General features: G+C 46.0%; 1 protein-coding gene across 4 annotated transcripts in view; it reads left to right on the forward strand.

Moving 5' to 3' along the window:
- CFAP61 (cilia and flagella associated protein 61) overlaps positions 1 to 25,085 on the forward strand; it is a 96,175-nt gene that overhangs the window by 56,849 nt on the left and 14,241 nt on the right. For all 4 annotated transcript variants that reach the window (XM_051792916.1, XM_051792915.1, XM_051792913.1 and 1 more), the window contains 6 exons: positions 2,030 to 2,198; positions 4,117 to 4,288; positions 8,176 to 8,468; positions 12,266 to 12,593; positions 12,798 to 12,889; positions 15,381 to 15,586. In XM_051792916.1, the coding sequence (XP_051648876.1) occupies positions 2,030 to 2,198; positions 4,117 to 4,288; positions 8,176 to 8,468; positions 12,266 to 12,593; positions 12,798 to 12,889; positions 15,381 to 15,586 (1,260 nt within the window). The remainder of the gene's footprint in view (positions 1 to 2,029; positions 2,199 to 4,116; positions 4,289 to 8,175; positions 8,469 to 12,265; positions 12,594 to 12,797; positions 12,890 to 15,380; positions 15,587 to 25,085) is intronic.

Genomic DNA, 25,085 nt, shown 5'->3' on the forward strand with positions numbered 1-25,085 from the left:
CAGTTCTGCTCATGGGCTGTGTGTGCCAGTCCCTGGGCTGGGACAGTCTGTCCCCAGTCCCAGCCACAGCGTGGTCCCAGAGCTGGGGCTGCTGTACAGCAGCTGAAGGGAAGATGGTGAGAGCCCTGACTGTGTCTGGGGACTGTCAAACACTGTAAGATATCTTCCATTTCATAGGATAAAATGTTACCTCATTAAAATTCGCAGAACATAATTCTCACTTAAATACACTGATTTTGTTTTGATGGCTTTATTTTTTATTTTGGAATAGCGACTAGAAGTCCTCCCTGTAGACAGGAACATGACTGTTCTGGGCTTTGAGAAGCATGGAATTAAAATGAATCATTTATTCTGAATAGTTGGGGAATGAACTTAGTGTAAGTTATTTAGATTTGTTATGTGACTCTTTGGAGCCTGCACATTGTATTTTACCAAATCTTGTCATCAGTGAGCAACAGTGCACTACAGGGCTGCCTCTTTAAATGACAAAACAACTCCATGTCTGCTTGCTGAACCTTACAAATGAAATCTCTACAAAGATGTGAAAATGATGTGATGGGAACCTGTGTAAAACCACCTGATCTCATTTGGTATTTTGCCCTGCCAAGAAGTTTTTTATAAGTAGTTACCTGAATTAATTTTTTTACTGTAGAAAGAGGTGTGTTCAAGTACAAATCTAGCAAATGAAGGGGTTATATGCTGACATAAATGCATGTACTCTTTTTCCTAAGTGCACTGTAAAAAACAGTTGTACTAACAAAGCAACCTGCCTGAAGGAAAGTTATGGTTCAGAGCTGCCTCACTAGATTTAGCTGTTAAAATCTGAAAGCAGATTAAGAGTGAAAATTAAACTCTGCAGGGTATGATTTCTGAAAGCATCCCTGTGATTTTGGAGTGTCAGTCTCCTGGGAGCTGTGCACCTCAATTATGAAGGTGCTTTTGAAAACCCTCCCCTGTCCTTGATGTCCACCTTATTTATAGATTTCTTCATGATTACAGTTTAGAATTGTCAGTGGTTCTCATTTATTTGCCTCTGGTACCTGTGGGTGCAGAGGATGCAGAGCACCTCAGAAAGCCTGGCAATCCAGGTCATGAAAGCAACTGTGTTTGTTCCTGTGGCATCCTGAATGCCAGCTTTGGGAAGTGGGTAACAAGCTGCTCTGTGTTAGGATGTGCACCCTGGCACTGATGGCAAGGTCACAGCTCGGAGTGCTGCTCTCTGCCCACGCTCTCTGCTGCGGCCACCAGTGCCACAGAAGGGCATCAAACGCTCGAGCACGGGCCCAGCCCCTTGGATTAATCACATTTGGGCTTGTGGCAGAAAGTGGTGCTTGCAGTGTGTGCTCTATGCACACCCTGACCGTCGCAGAGGAATTCAGTTGCATCTTAGAGGCTTTTGGAAGTTTGGGGTAGAGGAACAGTTTAGTATGTTCTCAGAATTTGTTATTCTTGGATTGTGGAGAAGTTCATTTGTAAAAGGGTCACCAACAGGAGTTTTGAGACCTCTGCCTTTTCCTTTTAGCTCTCACAACAATTTTCATAGCTTTCTATTAATTTTTAAACTTTTTGGACTAATACTTTGGAACACAGATGCTAAAATGCCTTCCCTGCATTTGTCTCACCACAGCCATGACCGGTGAAGCTGAATAGCAAAGGCAGCAAAAAAGCTGAATGAGAGACTTGTCTTGGAGAAAAAAATGGACCGTTAAAGTATTTTCTTTGCAGGTGCAAAAGCCTCCTCTCATCAGCCTGCAAAGGAAAAGCAGAGTAAAGCATATATTTCTGACTTTGTTCTTAAATTATGTGGTTGTATGGCCCAGTGCTGGGAGGGATTGTTTGGTTTCAGCAGAAAGTTGACAATTTGTAACTGAGTACTTGATAATGACTGGTCTTTTGCCATAGACTGTGGCAAACTCACAGTGAGGGAGCAGGCGGAACCACTGAGGGCCGCGGCCGAGCTCACCAGATGTCTAATTAATGCCTGCTGTCAGCTGCTGAAATGTCACTTACAGATATTCTTTCTTCACAGCCACTGTTTTAATGATGAAGATTATGCACAGATGTCACTTTGTTCCTGGGTTAACGTTGTAGTTGGTAAAATGACTGGCATAAATCGTGCTGCCAAATACGTAGTTGTTTCCGAGGAGAAGAAAGTACCATACGACTACCTAGTGCTGTGCACGGGGCAGAACTACCAGGTGAGGTGGTGTGCAGAGTGCAAACCAGCCCAGCATTCCCAGTGCCTCCAGTGAACAGTGTTCTGGGATCAGCAGAGCAGGCCTTAGCAAGGGTAGCTCCGGGCAGTTTGAGCCCTTCAGTGCAGCGTGTTGGGCTGTGTCGGTGCCGCAGCCAAGCTCAGGGGGGAGGAGGGGTTGGACACAACTCCCCACCAGCAGTGGCACTGCTCAGGACTGGGGACAAAGCAAAGCTGCTGGTGTTTTTGCCACTGTGACCATGAAACCTGCTGAGAGTAGGCCCAGTTGACATGTGGCCCCAGCCACAGGAGACTTAACTCCAGCTGGTCTAATGCCATTTGACCTAGTTTTGGCAGTGGAGAGAATTCCTTATCAAATTAATGGCTTTGTCTCACGTGATGACCATGCCTAGGCATGTCTGTGATGCTGCTTGGTATTGTAGCACACAAGTTGAGTTTGCACTGAGACTGAAGCAGACCCTTAGCTGCATGTAAGATGTGGAATCAAGCTGAACTCCAGCCCCAGAGGCTCAGCTTCCCCTCGGACACCACGGGCAGGGCTGGTTCTGGCTCATGTGTCCCCACAGGGCCATCAGGCTGTGTAACCAAACAGGCAGCTTGGCACAACCCTCTTGCTGCAGGACTTTGCCTTGCTGACTGGTTTGGGATAGGAGTTGTGAGCACGGCGTTTTGCCCTTAAAATCAGGAGATGAATCTCAGCATGTGTCTACAGGTTGTACAGTGCTGTGCCATGTCCCACACATGAACATGAGGGTGTTCAGCCCACAGCAGGGTCTGTCTGCATGTGTACAGCAGGCTGGGGGGTTTGTGATCATCTCTCAGGGCAGAACCACACTTAAACAGCAGCCTGTGGTCACTGTTCAGTGGGGATGAAACAAAAGCTGAAGTGTGGGCTGAAAAAGTGCTCCTAGGAAAAGATGTTCGGAGGTAACTCTAACTTGCAAAATAATTTATGGGCAGTAACTGCAGGGGAGGAGAAAGAAAGATAAAGAAAGCAAGTGAAAAGTCAGGGTTTACCTGCCTTTGAGAAGAAATCCCATCATCTATTCTCAGTTCTAAGCTCTACAGAAGGACAGGAAGGAGTTAGTTTTATTGTCTGGCTTCTGTTTTATTACACAGAGCTCCAGTCCATCCTTTTTTTAAGTTGTCCCTTATTTGGTTAGCAGTCAAATCAATGCCTACTAAAACATTTGTTATGATTTAGAGGATTCTCTTGTTGAGTAAGGTCTTTTGATACCATGCCTGGTTTTATGTGACCCAACCTGATTTCAGTTGATGTGGTTGGCTATGAGAACACTGCTCAGGATGTGGGTCACTGGTGCTGCACAAGTCCTGTATGAGACTCCCTTTTTGCTTTGTGTGATTCAGGTGGAGTTTGTTACTGTAAAGCAGCATTATACAGTGAACATGGTACTGAATCCTGACATTTGAACCATAAAGCAGGTTTTTGCCCCTTTCTCTGGGACAAAATCTCTTATTTTAGAAAGTTGATTTTGCTGAGAAAAAGTGGAGGCAGTCTGAGCTAACAAAGAATCTCCTTTTCAAGTTGTCTGTTAGTCAGAGAACTGCAGAGATCCCTCAGCTGTGTGTTGGGGTATTTCTACTGTTAGCTGTGCAGTCTGTGGTGTTTGCCATGTGCTTCCACTTGTACTGGCGCTGCTGTTTGGAATGGTCACCCACAAGCCATAGAAAACAGGGAATACATGCACAGTGTGTGAACTCAGACCAGCAGGAATCCGTGTTCTGTGACCACGGGTGTGTTTGCTGCTGCTGAGTGTGAAGGAGGGCTGGGGTGTGCATGGACAGCAACCTGAGGCATTCAAAGTGAGTGTGTCATTGTCATTTAATGTCTACAAGGTATGTGCCAGATAACCACTTGCTCACCATTTCATCCCTCCCAGGCCCTGGCTCCCACTGGAGCAGATATCAAACTCCCAACTGACAGCCAAGTCATGAGTGAGTGGCCACAGAGATACCCGGGGAAAATCCCTTCCAATCACTTCACTCTCAACGATGACCAGGATTGCTTGCGGGCAGCGCACTGGCTGCAGGAAAACCTGGTCAGCTCCAGAGGTAAGGGGGCTTTAACGTGTGCACACTTACAGAAATGTTTCCTAGGCTTAGTGGTTCCTTAATTCCATGGTATAATTGGTGCCTGATTAATTCTAACGAAGTCTTTCATCTGCTGTGCTTTGTTTTCCAGATTAATTTACAATTTGTTGTCATTTTTGATACCCAGCATATTTAGCTAGGAAAGAAAGGCTTGAGATAGATTAATTATCTGCAGTTATTATATAAAACAAAATGAGTCCTAAATGCAAATCTGACTGGAGTCATTAATTAGCCAATTAAATAATAATTTAATTAGTGGATGTGTTTTTCTGTTATATAGAAAAATACCTAGATTTGTGATGTAACACAAAGAAAACTGGTCTAAATTAGGAAGTCTCTGTCAGCACTGTATTTAGTTGCACTAGTTACAGATTTTCACAGAGAACTGCAATCTCCTGGTATTCTCTTTGTAACTCTTAAAATCAGACATTTGTTTAGACGTCCCCCATCCCTGTACTTCCTCAGCCTTGGTGCATGTACTCTGCTCATGTATTCGTTAGTTCATCCACTGTGTTTGCTGTTGAAAATACCTGGGATCATCCAGGCTTCCCAGTCAGCTTTGAACTACAGAAACAGAGGCAGGCAGTCAGTGAGTTCATGTTGTGTCAGCTCCTGCCAGCTCTGAGTTAGGACAGTTCAGAGCAGGAAAGCTGTCTGTGGGGAGTTCCTGTCCCAAGGACTGTCCTGAAGATGTGTTTTCTCTCTCCTGAGTGTAATGAGAACTGGCAGTGATGTGGTGTGGTGCCAGGCTCACACCCTGGTGGCATTCCTTTAGGGAAGTGCTGTGGCCAGCCCTGGAGCAGGGTGAGCCCTGACCCCGTGGCTGCTCCTGCAGCTTTGCTGTGAAACCTGGCTGATGCATGGAACCTGTGACAGCTGGAATGGGGACTAACTGAAATCCATCCCCCGTTAGCTCTGCACTTGCCACGAAAATAAAAAGTGGGACGGAAGTAAAGGAAGGAACAAAACTGCTTTAATGGCCCAAAATGGAGCAATTATTTTTTCTCTATACCCAAGCATAGTTTACTGCCTTATTAAAAGCGTGTTTGTAGGAATACTCTCGCATTAAAATTCCAGTGCATGAACCACCTACCGAAGCCACTGATGCTTTAGCTCATACTGGGTTTCTCCTTTAGCTTTTGCAAACTGCAAAGGTTCAGGTCATGCTGGGGGCACCGAAATCTTGTGCTTCCACTTGTGGAAAATGAATGAGTCTTCTCTGCAGCAGGATGCTGACACTCGGGTAATAAATGATAAAACTACTGTAATGATCTTTATTTATGGCTGCTTTTTCCGTGAAAGATTATTATGTTTACTCAGATGCATTTTCATGTAGTTAAATAATAAAAGCATCCTGAGCAACTGCTCTCTGTCCAGTGGACATAATTTCAGTCCATAATGAATATCTGTAGTTCTTAGACTACTAGCACTGTCATCTAAAAAGCCACTAATATTGTAATAAGCAGAAGCAGTAAATTGTTGATTTACAAGAGGTCAGTAAAGGAGCACTGCTTTCCCTGATCTAATGCAGTTGTATTTAATATTACCATATAAAACAGAATTTTAATTTTCCATGACAAATGTGGGGCTTGAATCTGATCTTGTATTTTCCTAAGTGCCAGTGTCTAATGCAGAAACTGAGCTTCCTTCTGAGGGAACTGGTGCTGCCAAATGGCAAATGTGTCTCAGCCCAGCCTTGCCCCAGAGTCAGAATGGAGCTTTGCTGGACCATGCCTCTGGGAAACCCTCCTCATCCTCCTTTTCCAGCCACTGTAGCCTCTTCAGCTCCTGGTGTTTCATTCCTCACAAATCTAAAGCGTGTAAACATAGCATGAGGCTGTCAGCACCTGCACATCACTTCTTGCCTGCACTCTCAGCGTGTTGAGTTACTGAAAATGAGTGTAGCAAATCTGGTCTTTCACCCCAAGTTCTGCTTCGTTGCTTCTTGCATTGTACCTTGCTGCAGCAGGGAAAAAATGATCAGTTTTATGTCTGTCTTCTCTTTTGGACCTTTCCTGAGGTCAGGACTGCCTGCAGACAGGTGTCCTGGCAGGCACGAGCCATGGAATGGGTTCTGGCTTGGAAAGTCAGCTCAGTGATGAACATATTGGACAGAATTCTCTTGTTCTGTATAATATTTATGGAATTAGTAAGATCTTTCTTCTTATGATTTCAAAGTGATACATTTGCAGGTAAAATTGTTCTGTTCCCCTGGTCATTGCTGTGAACAGTAAAAACATGTTTTCCATAATTTCTGAGCAGTGTACTCATGGGGTGGTTCTGTTCTCTGGCAGCTATGAGGAGAGATGTTTATTTGGCAGCTACAAATAGCTAAACTGATAGGGACAAATAAAATAACCTTGTAATCAAAGGGGAATGGTAGAACATCTGTTAACATTTTTATCATTAATATTCTTGGGAGCTTGGGCTGTGTGCATGTTCAGTTTAGTATTGCCCTGTGTCTCATGCAGTAAAACGTGGTCCCAGTGAAATCAGCTTAGCCTGTAAATAATACAATTTGTGTATAGGGGGTGCTGTCACTCGTGGCAAGACATAAATGCCAGTGCTGAGATGAATGTGCAAGTTAGTTGCAGCTCTGCCCAGGTATGGGACATTAAAGCATGAGGACTGTGCTTTTGATGCATCCTCATGCTGGCAGGTCAGATCCTTGTTGTCCTGAGACAGCCAGCATGCAGGAGCTGATGTGGACATTGGCAGGCAGGTAGAGAGCTGTTCCTGCCCCTAGGCTGGAGCTTGGGGCTGGGGCAGGCCTGGCTCAGCCCTCCTGTGCTTGGAATGGGCAGGAGAGGAGTGTGTTTCAGTCCCTGCTCAGAGGAATGCTTGTGTGTTTTATATTAGACCATCCTGAGATAAAACACACAGCTGCTCTGATGCATCCCAGCTCTGCCTCCCTTATCATCAGGAGGGCTTTAGCTGTTAGGCTGGAGAGTCCTGCTGTGCTCACACAGAACAGGACTCTCCCATCCCCATGTATTCCTGCTCAGCTCTGACTGTGCCCTTTGAAGTGGCACCAGTTCAGGACAGGAAGGTGCAAGGCCCTACCCTGTGGCTCTGCAGTGGCAGGTGGGAGGTGTGTGTTGGGTTGGGTGCCCAGGGTGGGAAGATGGAGCTGGTTTCAGGAGTGGTTTCTGCAGAAGGAGCAGCAGGACCCACACACTGCTGTCCCAGCAGCTGATCATGTCTGTGTCCAGTTTACTGACTTCCAGCATGAGGAGGGATGGAGCCTGGCTGGCTCAGAGCCTGTGTGATGTGAGGGAGGGAGGCACCTCGAGAGAGCGGTGCAGAGCTCTGCCTGCCATGGTGGCAGGACAGGGTACGTCTGCAGGGCTGGCCCCATTCTCTGGAGATTAGGCTTTGGCAGAAAGAAGCTGCAGCACTGATGACCATGTGGCACAAAGGCTTGTTTTCTATAACTTGACCTTTCCACAGTTTGTGGGGTTTTTCTGCATCATGTATTTAATTTGCTCCTGTCTGCTCCCTCCTCCATCAGTCCTTTGAACGAGCAAAATTGAGGAGAGAGAACAAAAAAATGGTGATTTTTTTTTTTTTCCCCCCCTAGAGGCTTTTCAATCAAAATAATTTCAAATTATGGGGTCAGGATGAATGTCATACTTCTGTGTTAAGTACTTGCCTACTTTGTGGGATGTTTTGTACAGATTCTTTACTAAATTATCTTAGCTGCTGTTGCTAGGTAACATTGTTTGCTTCATAGCATCAGAGAAATAAGAGGGTCAAAGAGAGCAATTTCACGTTATTATCATCTGAGTTATCCTAATAAGGTTTTCATTGTATGTCTTAGAAATTTTCCCCCCTTTTTTTCCTCTTAGGGAACGTCATTGTCTATGGGAATACAATTGACATTTACACCACAGTAGAAACCCTCTTATCTCTTGGAATTGATGGTTCTCGCATCCACCTCGTGCAGCCCCCGCTCAGCTCGGATGTTCCCTGTCTCCACGACGCCGAGGTGGAGGGCGCTGTCCGGGAGGCCCTGGCACAGGCTGGCGTGGCCCTGCATGGGGACAGTGTCCTGGCACAGTGGGGCGAGGGCAGCGACCCGGAGCTGATCACCTGGGCTGCCTTCACCACTGCCACAACCCCGCTGAAGCTGCAGTGCTCAGTAAGTGTGTGCTTTCAGTGCATCCCCTTCAGACAAAGGCCATCACATTTAGGTAGTCCCTCACTGATTTATCTGTTTCTCATTGTCTCTAGGAGACTGAATGTTCACTTGTTAGTCTCAAGAATTGACTTTCTAAAAATCCAAATAAACCCATCGTTAATGCCCTGACTGATTTGGATTAAAATGTATTTAAGTCACCTGATACACAAGTAGTAGTTTGCTGATGAGTGACAAATACTCTTAATTCATTTTCTAAGTAATTCCAGAAAACCTTTCCTTATTTAAATGTGTGCAGTTACTCCTGTCTATGTGCACTTGATTAAGTCACAGTAGAAGCCAAAAACATTAGCATAGAGAGACCTACTATGTAACTTAATGAAATGTATTTTAGCAGATTTCTCTCCCTTTACATCAATGACTGCAGTTCTGTTCAGCTCCAGTACTAATATCTTAGGTGTAGGCACACTCACAGGTGTGACTCTGCTCTGAGGCTGGGGACAAGTTTTAGCTGTTCCTAAAGGTCAGGATTGTTCTGTTTTCCTTTACTGGGCTAATCCACAGGAGCGAGCACTTCTGATGGTCACTTCAGAACCTCCCTCCATGGGGTGCTGCCGTTCTGCCCTGCACACCCCGCTGTGTGCCCACTCCTTTGTGCAGGAGCGGCTGTCACTGTGGGAAGGACAAGCTGTGTGCCTCTCCCAAAGAGCTCCCCAGGTGTTGGGGTCCCTGCTGGCTCCCCTGCACTGCAACCCTTCTCTTTTTAGCATAGGGATAGTTGAGCCCTTCATCGTGGGGGTGAAGACCTCCCACAGCACTTTTACCCATAGCGGTCTCCTGACTTTGGTCTCCGTGTCAGTAGTGACATTTCTCCCACTCTTCTCATATGCAGCTCTTGAAGATCTCTCTTCTTTCCCTGAAACTCCTCCATTTTTATCATTCTTCCACAGATATCTCGATGTGGTTCTCATTCTTGCAACTTGGTATTCATTCACCACCTCCCCACCAGCCTCCCCACCACCACCTCACCACCTCTTTTCCCCACCACCTGGTCCATGTGGCTGTTCCCTTAAACCTCCCTTGCCTTGGGCTTTGCTTCTCTTGCCCATTTGTGTCCCTGCTCGTTCTTCTTCCAGCCATGGTCCTTCCCTCTCAAGATCTCTCTTTTCCAGCCTCTAAGATGGGAGATGTTTAATTACTTGTGATGTCAGGGGCTTTATATTCTCCAAGACCAGTTCAGCTGCCTTGCAAGGCTTGAGCTGCCTGGGAGGCTGGGCTCAGGGGATGCCAGGCTTGGGAGAGCAGCCTCTGCCAGGAGGGCAGCTGTGCTCACCAGAGACCAGGCTGTGCAGGAATCGGCACTGCAACAGCCCTGGGCCTTTTGGGATTTGAGCCAGTATCAGCTGTTGATTGGCAGTTCTTGGGGGCTTAATTTGTTGAGTCCTGCAGGATAAAAACAACAGGAGAAAATCTCCTCTTTCCCTAAAGCAGCAGCCTCCCTCCCTCCTGCCTGGGCTGACAGATGGCTCCCAGCCTGGAGGTTGCAGCCCTCCCCTCCCCTCCGGTGACACTGTCCTGCCTGTCAGCCAGCAGGACATGGGGCTGTGTGGTCCCCTTGCCCTAATGGGCAGAGCTTCCCTGATTTTGCTCTCCTAGATGGTCAGAATTCCCTTAGCTGTGCATAGTTCATCACTTGGTTTATCTACAAACAAGCCCGGGGCTCTGGCTCCTCTGCTGCTGCATCTCTGCTGTGCCAGTGTTGCTAGAATTTCCAACTCCCTTTGCTTCCCTCTCCTGTGCCTTCTCTTCCAGCTGGCTCATCCAGCCAGCTGTGAGCATGTGACACTTTACTTAGTCCCCAGGAAAGCTCTTTGGGGGTACAACTGAGTAACACCTTTACCAAGGTCACAGCTGTGTCCTCCCTAAGATGGCACTAAGGGAAGGACAGATTATGGATGCTGCTTTGTCCTGACACAGTTATGTCTTGGGCTATTGAGGATGAAAGCAGCAAGGGAATGCATACTTCCACCCTTTCCTCAGCCTGTACAGGAATATTTCTTGATGGGGGACAGCAACCTGTGACTTGTCATCTAATGATTTTAAAAGCTGAGAGCACTAATGGGGAAAGCTCTGTGTGAGGGCTCTGGAGCTTCACAAACTCTGTTGTAGTGATGGTCAGTCTTCATCCGTGCCCTTTGCAGAGCACGGTCTTGTTCAAAACATCTCTCAGCCTTGTTGTTCTTGTTCCTTTTAACCCTCAGTGTCCAGTGTGCACCCTTGTTTTACACTTGCTTGGGGCCCATGTTTTGCCAGCCTGGCACGAGGCAGCTTTGAGGACACTGCTCGTAGTTGTAGCTTCTCCCACATCTGCTCTCACGGCGCTCTGGTGGAGGTGAGGGTGGTGCTGGCTTTCAAAGCTGCTCCTCAGGCACGGTCCCTGACCGGGGCTGTGCTGCCTGTGCATCTGTTCCACTCCAGGGCTGCTCCAGCACCACCTGCTCTGTGCTTCTGGTCACAGGGCTCCTCTCTGGGGGAGGTGGGGTCTGTCTGATCTGCTTCCTGGTGTCCCAGGAGAGCCACTGTGCAGGTGTCACAAGAAGACAAAAGGAGGGAATTATCACTAGCTTTTTTTCTTTGAGACTCAAAAGAGAGATTTAAGGTGATTTTCTTTAAATGTCCTTGAAATATTCCTGTGGGGAAGATGAGCTTGTGACTTCAGTAGCTGCTGGTCCCAAGATAATTCCCTACCTCAGGGCCAGGACTGTAAGGTTGCCTAAGACAGTACAGGCCATCTTTTCAAAGAGTGGAAGTCCCACCTTTTTCAGTCTCACAAAACAAAACATACCAAATAGGTATCTGCTGTGCTCATTACCAGCCTCAGCAGCTGACTGCCAAATGTACCAGATAGTTTCCCTGCAGACACAGCCTCCTCTGGGCTGGCCTGGGTGATCTGGGTGGATCTGATGGACAGCCAGCCTAGTGCCTGGCCTTAGAGAGTACAGCAGTCCCATGCTTTAGGGAGGTACAGGTCAGCCTGCCTCCTAAAGCAAAGATGATTCAGGTCTGGAGTAGTTAGAGAGGTGTTTCAGTCCTGACAAAATTTGGATATGCTTTCCAAAATCTATGACACTGTCAAATATAACAAGCCCGGAAGCTTTCCTGTTCCTGTGAATGTTCAGTCCTCTTGCACTTCTCACAACCTCCTTGGCCTCTGCAGCTTCCACTGGCTGAAATTATGCTGCTGTAGTTGGAATGAGGATGACATTTCTAATTTCTGATCTTTCCATTTCATTGGCTGTCCCTGTGCTGGCAGCCAGAGTAACTCAGTTTGTTGGTAAACAGGCTCAACAGTTGAGAAAACATTTGTAATACACAGTTATCCTGCTGAAGGCAAAGTACACTGTGCTTTTCTATTCCTTGGGGTTTCAGGTGGGCTTGAGCATTTGAAAGAAGCAAACCAACTTCATAGAGGGTTCAGGTCTATGTCCTGTGCTTGTACTAACAGAAAATACACATGACCACTCACAGTAGTTTCACATATGGTGAACATTGGAGCTTTTAAAATAAAACTCATCTAATAACCAGAAGCAGATGAGTCTAGTTTGGTAATTCTCCTTTCTACTATCTTTGTTTTAATTTTGGTAGCAGAAGGATCTATCTGTGTATATAAAATCATACTATATTTTCTATTCTTTTTTTTTAAATAAATAACATTCAGAACAAAGTGTGGGTTTTGATTTATGAAATTAGCCAGTAAATAACATATAATATAATCTACAATTATTTATATCTCTTTTTAGGCATTTTTTAGCTTTGCCTACAGGGCAGTGGATTATGAAACCTTTAAGGCAGTCAATGATGCTTGCCTTGTTTTTGATGGAAAGCTTGTGATTGATGCCAAATTCTGCACCAATGATGTCAGCATCAGGGCTGCAGGTCCTCTAACAAAGTTCTCCAGGAGATACTGTAAAGATGAATGGACACACAGCAACTTCAACTCCAGAGAGATTGGCTTTGAGCTTGCTGCCTCCATGCTGAGTCTCTTTGATCCAACCCTTCAGCCCCATTCTGAGCCACCAGAAGGCCCAGACAGACTCATCCCCATGTACAAAGGATGTAAAGTTAAAGGTATGTCCCACTGGATTTGTCCCACTTTCCTCCCCTGTTCTGTAATACAGGCAGGTCCATCTCACCTCAGGTGCCATCTCATGGCAGAACAGCCCTCAAAGCTCCTTATGTAGTGGAAAAAGATGACAGCAGAAGGAGGGCAAACAAATACTTTATTTTCTTCATTGCTTATGACTTAATAAACCTCATTTTCATTTATGGCAGGAGGTGTTCTTCCCGGAGGTTATAACTACTTACATGTTTCCAAACCAGCAGTTCCCACCCTCTTGGACACAGAACTTGCCCAGTGTGACCACGTAAGTTAAATAACGGAACTCCTTTGGTTCATCCTCTGTTTGGAAGGAGGTTCCTGGTTAGGGCAGTGCAGTACCTGCCCGAGTACCCTGAACTGTAACCAAGTACCTTGAGAAGTGGGGGTTGATGTGTCTGTGGCAGTTCCCAGCACAAAGTGAATGTGTGGCACGTGGGGGGGTGCTGTGTTTGCCATCAGGTGGGGTTAGAAGTGGTCCAGTCAGCTGAGCCTGCATGCTCTGCATACACCAGGTACAGCTGCTGAACCAGGGGGAGTGACAGACCTCCCTGAACCTCTCAGGGGTTTGTTTCCACGCTTCCTGACATTTGGCTTTCTTCAATGATGCCCAATTTCTATGCACAGGACATAGGACAGTATTAGCTGGATTTGGTGCTTTCAGCCTTAGTGCTGAGCCTCTTTCCTCCCTGCAGTATGGTGCTGGAAATGCACACAGATGATAAAACTTGGCCGTTTATCAGGGAAATTCAGTTGGTTTCTAGAATAGTAGGAATTATTCTGGAAGAGGTGCTCTGTGCTTCACTGCTAGGAAATAGTGAGTCCTGCAGCCATGAGGGTTCTCTTGGAACAGGGAAGGGGAAACCACTTCACACATTGGGCTACATGGGAGGCTGTCCCAGGATACAGACGTGGAGACACTTCTCTTACTGGAGAACTGACTTGTGAGACAAGAAAAGGACTAGATAAATGTCTTTTAAAAGCCAGAGAGGACCATCCAGCTAGGCAAGCTCCTGTTTCACATAGACTGTACCTTTTACCTCAGGGATTTCTGTATCAAGCCAATTCTTGCAGTTGATTTAAAGAGCAGCTTTTAAAAGGCTACTTCAGTGTTCACTTTAAAACTTGGACAGTGGTGGTCCATAGAAAGAAGTTGGATTTTAAAAAGAAATCCATGGGTTTGGGGAGGAATCAAAGCATGGTTCACCTTGTTTTCCAGATCCAGGATGAGCCATCCAAAGCAGGATGTGCTGGAAAACTGAAAGGACCATCAGAGAGAGAAATTGGTTTTGTTACTCCAAATTGCTAGAACACTATTAGAATTCTTTTGCTGCTGCTTTGATTACCTGAAAAGGGACCATCTTTAAAGCCACTTTAGAAACTTCATGTACATCCTAAAAGAATATTCTAAGGAAGAAGTAAGAGAAGCTAGTGAAAGGTATTAGCTGAGATGTGGAAGTACCAAAGGTTCCTGTAGCCTAGCAACAGGTTGTAGAAATGTATAAAACTGGAACAGGAATACAGCCTGAAAAAACAGCTTCAAGCTATGTGATCATCCCACTGCAATGGCAGGTTTGAAGCAAATTTTTACATTTTTGTCTTGAAAGTGATTGATTTAAGTGGCTGAAGCTAAATGCTACAGTTTGAGCATCAACATTCAACAGTGTTACTTTATTGACAGTAGAGTTGGTGTTGGCAACACATGGCAACCCCAGTTCAAATTAGCAAGAGTTGGGTGTGAGCAATTTAAATCCTTTATAGATGTGTGTGTTTGTGTGTATAAACACACATATACATATGTAAGTAAGTACATGCATATATGTTCTTTGATATTCACTATTTAATGGTCTAGAACACGGCCTGAAGGAAGCCAGTGCAGCCTCCTGTAGATGCAGCCCCACCTGTACATAGGGCTGTTTATGTAGTGTATAGGGTTGCTCTGGGACTGAGCAGGAGCCTTCTGGGTATTTCTCTCCTTGCTGGAAAGCTGTTCCAGCACATCCCACCCCTGACTACTGGGAAATGTGTTACACAAAGCCAGAAATGCTTCGTTGGTATGTGATAAATCTGGGTTGCAGCATTGGAGTTCACCTGGACCTGGTTAATGTGGCAGTGTCAGCCTCTGCCTGCAGTCATGCAGCTTTTACCACATGCCATGAATTTGGACTCTGCACTTGCACTGTTTGCATATACACATATTTACATGTATAAAAATACAGATGGGGAGTTATAAATCTGGAGAGAGAGTAAAAGCCTGCTGGTGTGTCTTCATTCCTCAGGATGGGATCCTCAGTAAAGCAGGATGTGCCATGTGTGTGCTCTGTCATAACTGAGGCTGAACAGAGTTCAATTGAGTTGCCCCAACAGAGGCATGCAGTGTTGATTGGGCTCCCCCACGGCATCCCTACTGACTCCAGCTGCTGCTCCAGGAGGTCACAGGTCCCTGTGGATCTGGTGTCACTGCCAGTGCAGCCGGAGAGCCCAGATGCCTTCAGGTGTCTGCAGTGGCTCTCAGCCCGTGCTGCACAGTTGGGTGTGCAGTTAATCAAGGTCTAAACCACACAAGACAATCTATGTCCAAGCCACAGCAAAGTACCTTATAACCCACAGTGCAAAGAATGGTCCCTTGATTTAACAAAAAGGGCTGTGTGTTTTAGGAAGTGGTAACTGTGGGCTGGGAACCCCTCGCTGACCCTGTACATGTGCCAGGTCAGGTGTTCCTTTCACCTCTACAGCTCTCCTGGTGTTCTCTCTTGCAGGGGACGGAGATAATAACTGGAGAGGCAGGACAGGGGAACTACTTCAGGATGCACTTCAGCAGGTACAAGATGGTGGATGGCATCACCTGCTTTTCCAAGGAACCCTTCCCTGTCTCCAACTACCTGTGCTTGTACGGACAGCACGAGCGGCTGCTGAACGACCTGTTCTACCGCTGGAGGGCCGGGCAGATCACAGACCTGTACAGGTGAGGGGAACTCTGCCTCGTGCAGGAAACCTTAGTATGATTTGTCTTCTGGATGTTTTCCTGTGGAACAAGAGGTAGATGAAGAGACTTAAAAACGTTTTCCATTATTTATCAAAATTATCAGTAGTAGTGCAAGTCCTGAAGACCTTCCTGGAAAGAGCTGTGTGCCTGATTTATTGAGAGGAGGAGCAATGGTTTACTTGACCATCTTTCATCTGAAAGAGCATTTTGGTGTCTTTACCACTGTTGTTTAGAATACTTGGCAGGCTTAATCATTCAGCTGAACCTGAACAGTCCTTTATTACTGTAGATTCATGTTCAGAAGTCGCTTTTTAAAAGTATTTTTGTCACATTAAATCAAATTTTTAAACCAGAGATTTCCAGGGAGATTTTAAATTGCTCCTGGTGATAGCCACACTGAATTACTTGACTGCTTTTATCTGGTGGTAAACCCTAAAGTTTATCCTTTAGACCTTGTGCTCTGTAGGAGGGAGTTACTGTAACTTAATGTTAGAGCTGGAGGCTGTGTCAGGACTCTTTTTGGTGGCAGCACTGCAGCAGAGAGACAGCTCTTGGCAGAGTTTGAGGTGCCTTAGCAAGCACAGGGCAGTGCCTGTGCCTGGAGGCAGGTATTCCCAGGCAGGTCTCCCAAGGGAGACTGAAGAGCATGGCTAGTTCTAGCCAAGGGCTGTGTGCTGTCTCCTCCAGAGAGGAGAATTTTTCATTGCTTTGATTTTTGTTTTAAGAAATCCTTCACAAATGGTGCTTGGGAATGTAAACTGTCACACACAGAGAAGTGAAGTACTGCCTTACATCAGCTGGGTAGGGACAGAAAGCCAAGCTCAGGAACCAAATGGCCAGGTTTTATCATGATACAAAGCTGATAGTGGTGCCTCAAAAGTCTGCAGATCTGATTTTGTCATATTTATAACTGGGAGAAAGGCACAAATGGTAGCAAAATTTTCAGATTCAACGTTGTTATTTAGGTAAAAGTTTGCTGTAAAGGATGTGCTGTGGTCCTGGAGAGGCTTGGGAATTATTGCTGGTATAGGGCTTGATTTTGATTTATAACAAATGTTGGGTTTGTTTTACAAAAGAGGAATGGGACACAGCAAACATGAAGTTCCCCTGAACGGCACATGGCCAGTAGGAGGACCTGAAGGAGGGAGACACAAGTGTGTGAGATATGGGCTAAGACAACATATTTTCTTTCCTTGTCACGGCTGATGCTGATCAGCTCATACATTTGGAGCATTGGAAGGAACTCATTCAGGTTGTGGCGAGGTACCAGTAGTCCTTTTTCTGGCATTGCAATGTGCATGTGCAGCTGTGAGCTCATCTGTTGTGTGAACCAGACACTGAGGCCGTGGTTGTTTGCCCAGATGTGGTTACAGTGTCTGTTGTTAGATGTACCAGCAAGTTTCACACCAGTAGCAACATCTGGAAGAATAAATCATCTTGCTTTGGGATTTCTGCCTGCAGCACAGGTAGCAGTATTTTCCTAACCTTGACCAAACTAGCATATTTTCCCTTTCTTTCCCTTGTTGCACGTTGGGCACATAGCCCAGCCTGAGGACCTCAGTGCAGCTCACTCACCTGCTTCCCTGACAGCTGCACTCAGGTCTGGAAGAGAGGAGATGTGAACTTTCTGAACACACAGCTTATTTCTTCTTCAGAGAAATAAGAATGGGTTAGCCTTCCTTGTGCTCGTGATCCCGATGGGATCACACACAGGGCACAAGCTGATCAGGGGATTACAAAGTAAGGTCAAGTTCTAAACATCCACAGAGACTGTAAAAATCTCAGGAGAGGTGAAGATCCCAGTGATGATCTGTTAATAGGATGTCGGGCCAGGCAGTAAGAGTGAGAGGAGCAGCTTTACCTGATGGCAGCACATACACTCACTGGAGAGTCACTTGCTCCTGTAAGACTGGGGGTGTCTTCCCTGCTCTGTGCTCACCAGGGCCCTGAGCTGTGCATGGTTGGGGTCCTCTCACACCCCCTGCCACAGGCCCCGGGACCTGCGAGGCTGGTGCTCTGCCCAGGGTCACTGGTGTGCTGCACAGAGGGACACCACGTAGCAGGACCTCATCACATCTCTTGAGTTCTCCCTAATTAGTCATGATGAACTAATTTTGGACTTGTCTTTTACAGCCTTTAGACAGGGATGTTGTTTGGGACCTTTTGCCTCTTTATTTTATCTCACCTCTTATTAGCCTGTGGCAAAATTCCTGAATTACAGTTGCCAGGTTTTTCTTATCTGGTTATTTTATTGCCTCCCATGGTTTTTAGTCTTCTTTATACCTTATCTTTAGATAGGTTTGTTCCTTCTCTTCTTGCTCTTTGGTCATGTGTATGAAATCCCATATGTTGCTCCTCAGCAATGAACATATGCTGCTCTTTAATCACCTCGCTCATGTGGTTCTTGTGGTGCTCTCACACACGTGTTCCTGCTCATCCCAGGCTTGGTGATCCTGTTGCACATGTCCATCCTGTGAGGAGGGTACATTCTCCAGCAGGTGTAGCAGGTGGGAGACCGAAAAGCAAAGGGAATCCTTTGCAGGCAGCCAAGGCAGAGGGCAAGGACAGATGAGAAAACGGAGAGGAGGAAGCAAATTGCTCCTGAAAGCAGCAAATTCCTGTGCTGCTCTCAGGAGGGGTTAGAGCAGCAGAAGAAGGCTGGCAATATAATGTACTCTCATATCACATCTACAATACATATACATCTGCACATTGCAGTGCACCATACAATGTACATATATATGTGTGCAGTGTACAGTAGACAGTGTTAGAACTGAGCCAGGACAAGACTGGTTATTAGAAAACTGATACACTGAAAAACAGTTTAGCAGCTCTTGTGAGATGAAGATTGTCTTGAGACTCTTATGTGGATAAAAAGTGGTGCCTGGTTGACTTTTGGTTACTGGTTTCTATGTGTGTGATCAAAAAAAACCCAGCTGTTTTGGGCATCGTTCACATGGTCTGTGAGGACCCTGCATGAGCACAAACCTGAGGTTAGGACTGAATTTCTTTTTTTGAAAAAAATGCTTCTAAGCTAGTACATGTTAAATCTTCTAGCAAGATGTGAAGGACCCTTAGTGAAAAGAATGTAGACTGTGAAAATGTGATTTGTTAGTTAAGCTTGTAAACTTGATGGTTTGAAGCATCTATTCTTTATGCCTCCCTTCTTTATGCCTCAGTTTTGTGGAGGGCCTTCCTGTGAGGCAAGAAAGTGCAGTGTTTTAATCTTTTGGTCTGTATTTAGATTTCCCAGCATGGCATCTCATTCCAGAAATGGACACAGAGGAACAGCTGTCACCTGGGAGCTAATTTATTTCTGTGTAGCATGCAAATTATCTTTTAAATAATTAGAGACTGCACCTAGCAGTGAATTTCCTCACTGATTTGTGTTCGGTATAAGAGCTGAAAGTTAACCCCCTGGTACTGGATTTCCTGACCAGACTGTGCCAGTGCCATTCTCAAATTAGCATTAACAACAGGCCCTGGAGATCCAGCAAACCTGACAAAGTCTCCCCTTCTGGCTGTGTGCCTGGAGCCGGGGCTAACGGCAATAATGAGAGAAATAACATTTCCTTTGGTCTGCAGAAAAGTTCCATTGATTTTGGTATGCCTTTAACGGGAATAAAAGCTGCAGGACTTGACCCACGACCAGAGGAAAGATTGGTCACTGCTCTGCCTCCTCCCCTCAGTCCCTGGGCTCTGGAGGAGGGGAAGCAGGGCAGTGGACACACAGCACCCAGGGCTCCACTGGTCCTGCTACCCCAGCCCAGTTTCACAGGGGGAAAGGAAACCATAGCCCCTGGATATGCCAGATGTGCCCCCAGTCACACTGTGACTGATGTGTGTGTTCCACCTGATGCCCTTTCAGACTTTAGGTTCATGCATGTCTCAGCCTCACAAGCAGGATCAGGAAAAGCCAGCATGGAATCAGCTGTCCCTGGGCTTCACAGTGCACCAACACATGGGCCAGAGTAAGCTTTCGTGGGTCAGACACTCCCACTCTGTTACACTGTGTTCACAGCTCATCAAAAGCCTCAAATGCTTTGGAATTGATTTATTTATTTTTTTTCATGGAAACAATGCTTCCAGCTCTCATAGTTAAACCAGCCAACACTGTATCTCATGGGTTGAAATAGTTTTAAATTTTCTTTTCCTTTCTCCTCCTTCAGCAGACAGGCACTGTGGACGTTTTTAAAGGAGGTCTTGGTGCAGCTCTCAACTGCACAGTTGATATAACTGCTCCTCAGAAGGTCTTAGCTGTGATCCCAGTGGTACAGACATTAATTAATATAGTAACAACAGGTATTGGTCTCTCTCAAAAATAATTGCCTGTGGCTGAGCTTCTGCAGCTGTATTTGGGCCTGATTCTCACAGGTGTCAGGTGTTCCAGCATCATTCAGAGGCACCTGGGGGTGGCTCAGTTTAGCACTTGGCTAGACCTGGGTTTAAGGGGCCATGCTTTTGTTTCTACCTGTGCAAACAAGAGCTGAGGAAATGGGCTGTGGAGCCAGAAGAGGACCACGTGTGGTCAGACAGCTGTCTCTTCCAACTGCCCCGCAGTGGGATGCACTGCATCCCTCTGGATGTTTTACAGGATGCCAAGGTCTGCTGGGCAGGTTGCAGGGCCTTGGACAGGCAGTATTTACTGACCAGAAAAGTCTCATCTTCATGTGTCCTTGGGCTACAAGAAAAAGGGCCCATTGTCCTAGTGATGGTCTCCCTTCCATGTGCCTCGTGCCAGGCAGTGGGTGTTCTCCCTCCACCTGGGCCTGCAGCCAGTATGGTCCTGAGCAGAGAGGCCTTACAGTGCAGTTATGCCATGCCAGGGCAGGAAAAACCCTAGGAACCAAAGGCACAGTATCCAAAACCTGAGGAGTTTTGTATACAAACCTTTTGCCACCTGTGAGATGAGCAGCATTACTCCCTAGATTTGGAATCCACTTCAGGAAGGAGTTTCTGTAATTTTTATTTATTTCCCATCAGCCTGTATCTCAAAAAGGCTGAACTGGAATTTGAGGCCCCAAGAACAAGGCTGTTTCTCACAGGGAAGACTTCTGAAGGAAAAAGAAAGCAAATTCCAGTAGTTTAATCTGAAGTATAGCACTGTATGCCATGATCCTTCCCTCCCTCACTGACTGGAAAGCCTTTGGATTGTTTCCATTGCCCTAGCAGCAGATAAAAGAGGGGTGAGAAGTCTGAAACATTTTTTTTTCTTTTTAAGCTTGCAGATTTGTTACTGGTCATCAGTCCTCCACACTGCTTCTCAGAGGAGGAGGTAACCAGCCAGTGACCCCCTTTTGTGTTCTCCCGGGGCAAAGGCAGCTGCAAGGCAGTTGCCAAGTTATGGAACGTGTCCACAGAGCAGTGGAATCTCCCTCTGCTGCATCTTAAGTACAAAACAGATAATTAGAGGGGTCTCATGATACTTGGCAACCAAATGGATGCTCACTGGCATCATGCCTTTAGTATGAGGTAGAAGTGGTTCATGTAGGCTTCATTTGGCATTAACAAAAAGCAAATCTTACGTAATGCATAAAAATCAGACCCGCTAGTTTCTAAAATACTTAAGGAGCTTATTTCACAAATGAGGTGTGAGTGGCTTTTACTTAGGGGTTTGTAATGCTGTATTAATGAGCTTGTTGTCAGCTATGACCTACAGAAGATGATGGTTGCATCTCAGCCATGTGGCAGTGACAGTGATGCTGAGGTGAGGGACCACCCGGCACAGGGCAGTGAGGGTGGCACAGGAGGGAAGGTGTGAAGAAGGGTCCTGTCAGAGGTGCCATAGTGCCAGTCACTTTCTGAAAGGTGCCCTCTGAAAGGCTGTGTTGCTCAGCCCTCCCCTGCTCCTGTTTCCTGCCATACCTGTGCACCGAGCTTGCTCTCCGGGTGATGCTGTTGGCTGGTCAGCAGCATCCTGCTGGGATTTAACCCTGGGTGAAGCAGCTGCTGGACTGAGAGTGCTGAGTGACCCAGGCGGTGTGAGCAACACCTGAAACAGGGTTCTGAGGGCTCTGCTTGTTTTGCTTGTCCTGTGTGTAGGTTTAGTTCTTAGGAGACGTGCTTTTAGTCCCTGCACTTACCTCCCTTTGCATCCTGGGGCCTGGATAACAGCACTGGATGTTTCCTTTGCTGCTCTCCTCAAACCCTGACTCTTAGTCTTGTGTTGTGTTTTGCATATTGGCTGTACAAGCTAAATGCTCAAAAACATTTTGAGCTTCATGAACAGTATTCACTTATTTTGAAGTAACCATTTAGCTTTTTCCACTGAAGTTCAATTCTCACATCCTGATGCTGCTTACATTAGGCTGAAGGTGATTTATTAAGCAGTGTCATTCAATGAGACTGTAAGCAGAAACTCCACACTGGACTGACTGTTTATTGACCCAATGCTAATAAATCTCACAATATAACAAATAAATCAAGAAAAAGAACATAATTTGATGTTTTTGGCATTATTGTTAAAAGGACCAGGTAAAGAGATAAATCTGTTACTTATAGGCTGGATAATCAGTGATTATTTAAACATGAAATGCATGCTGCATAGAAAAGCTGGTTTTAACCCAGACTTTCCAAAATGAGGAGTGCTTGTTCATTAAGAGAAACATTAGAATGCCCTGCTGCTGTCTGGAGTCTGCTGGATCCCACACCATTAGCACACTGGGCTTACATTTAAGGCATTCCACCTTAGGCTTCTGTTCATGGTGCAGACGGTGAGATGTTTTTTCTGCAGGGATGAAAAAGACTGGAAAGGAACTGTGGCAGATAGTGAGCATGGCTGAGAGAGACTAGTGCTGCTCTGTACACTCTGCAGCCTAATTAGAGGGGAATGCATGTGCTTTTTAGGAAGAGAGAGACAGGACTGGAAAGAAGAACATGTGAAGGGATATCAAAGCACCGCCGGCTTTCTCGCTCCCGAATTAACCACTAACCCCACGGTGCCCTGGTACAGCTGTACTCACAGACCCAATCAATACCAATGGCTGGAGACAGATATTAATGGAGTTCTAAAGGAGCAGCTAACTTGCTGATGAAAGGCCATGTTACTAAGAAACCCCACGGCCAAATTAGTAAGTGAAAGCTCATCAGCTGAACACTACCACATTAATTTGCAGTCAAACCTTGCTGATTCATCCTAGCAATTATGCAAACCATTATGAATGATTAAACTCTGAATCCATAAACAGTTGCAGAAAAGCAATCATACTGCTGCACACAGCCTATCTGATGATTTTGTACGTCAGGTTTAATTTCCTTTTAATTGTTTTCCATAATGCATTACACGTGGAATAGTACTATGTGAGAAAGTGCAGTAAGCCTGATGTCAGGGTCAGTCACAAAGTGCTCAGGGAGAGTGCAGACAGCAATGCTTCTGTGTCAGCTTTAAAGAGCACAGAGTTTAGAAAGTTTAAAGAGCAGTTCAGTGGGAATCACCTACACCATAACTGCTATGATCTGGTGAATAACCTAAACTTTACCAAAGGCCGGTGCTGAAATAACGGAGAGTCTCTCCTGAGGACACTTAGAACAGGAAAGGGCTGCAGCATCTCAGTGCCAGGATCTGCCTCTGGGTGCTCTAATGTAACATTCCCAGGATATTAAAAAGGCAGCAAACAGCACTGGTTTATCAGTCGGGATGGATCACCAGCGCTGGCGAAGGGAAGGTGCTGGCAAGTGATGCACAGTGTCACCCCCTGATGTCAGCAGGTCCCTGCAGCAGCCCCAGGTTGCTCAGGGGCTGTGCCAGGGGAGCAGGATCGTCCTCAGCAAGGTCTGGATTCCATGGCCATTTTTCTGGAGCAAGAATTGCGAGAGCAGTTGCCTGCCCTGTACTCTGGTTTGCCATTGCAGCTCCAGAAAAGAGGGGGTTGTGAATCACAGCTTCTAACCCAGTCATCTTCCAAAGAGAAGACCCTGTGGGTTCTGTGCAAAGTGGTAAAGAAACACAGGCTTCGTTTCCAGGATTTCCTTTGAGCCTGTGAATTCCTGAGCAGATTCACTTTGTGAAACTGCCCAGTGCAGTCAGTCACAGATTTGTTGTCCATAAGACTGTTTAATAGGAGTGAGTAAAGCACCTGGGCAAACAGGTGTTCAGGGAGCAGAACTGCAGAGCAAAGAGCTGAAGGTCCTTCTTGCTACAACCAGGGCTGTTGGTTCAACACCTGCTTGGCTGTTCAGCAGTTGTAGGCAAACATTAGGAAGTTGCAGGCCAGGGGACATGTTATACCCTTTGTGCTGAAGAACAATACTCTCAGGTGGTGCTCTAGGGGATTTTACACAAATTGGTCCTGCTTTTTACCTATGTAAACCTACGTAAAGCTGTCTTTCAAAATTATTGGTCAGGTGATATTGGCAGGAAATGCTCAATGGTTTTATTTATATTTTCCTTAAACTAACACTTGATGATTCCTGGTCTGGCTATCCAAAATATATCTGGAAATATTCTGTACCTTTTACTGGAATCACTATATCTTTGTAATTAAGAGTCTCAAAAACATCCATATGTTGTCTCCAAAACAATGCATCTTAGGTGCTTGTGTTGGAGAAAAGACTTTTGCTGATCTGCAAGCTGTGGTTGGGAAGTATTGTCAATATTACCTGGAAATTAAAATTGTGCTGCATCCCATCCCTCTGCAGTACTTTACTCTCCCTGCTCCTGGGAAGTGAAATTCCCTGCTCTGTGTAGGCACTCCTGGCATAATTGTGTTCCACTTGAGCCTGTGTCAGGTGAACAGCTTCCATTTCCTCTGTGCTTGTCCTCCTGGGTTGGTTCCTGGGGTCTGTGTAGCAGCAGCTTCTCTGCCTGACTGGGCCCTGCACCGGGGAGCTTTTGCCATCGTATGTCAAAGGCACCACCAAGAGACAGCTTCCATAATCCACCAAAGCCATTCAAGATTAAGGGACCCAAATGTGCTAGGGAATAACTTTGTGTGTCCTGAGGTCTGAGGATTTGAGAATGGACAGTATCTTCCAGATGTAACTGGTACAGCCTGGAGAACTCTGCATTTTGAGCATTACATTTTCTCTCAAAAAAAGAAATTTAAACCCAAGAAAATGGACATCTATCTTGAAAATTCCCCATGTTGTACAAAGTGTTGGAAGCTCCAGAGAGGAAAGGAGGCTCTCCACTCCTTACAGATTAACAGGAGCTTAAATTGATCAATGACTCTGCTTATATTGGCTACTAAAAAGCCATGTGTGCTGAGGGCACTGCACTGACCAGAGAGACACTGGGCTTAAGGGCATGGAGGGCAGGGCACTGGTGCCTCGTGGCCAGCTTTGGGAGGAAACAAATGGGATTTCAAGAGATCTGCATTAAGGATTGTTTAGAGACATTAAATGAGGGTTGCAAACAGATCCAACCCACTTCATGGGCTGTCTGAGTCTCTGAACTTGCCCTGAGTGTATGTGTGTTGGAAGAGTGGGGGTAGCAGGGATGTGAGGAGTTGAATTTGGGTTTGTTGTTTCCATAAAAGCT

This window comes from Manacus candei, unplaced genomic scaffold (assembly GCF_025592945.1).
Source record: "Manacus candei isolate 608988 ecotype Guabito, Panama unplaced genomic scaffold, ASM2559294v1 h1tg000035l, whole genome shotgun sequence".
Taxonomy (NCBI): domain Eukaryota; kingdom Metazoa; phylum Chordata; class Aves; order Passeriformes; family Pipridae; genus Manacus; species Manacus candei.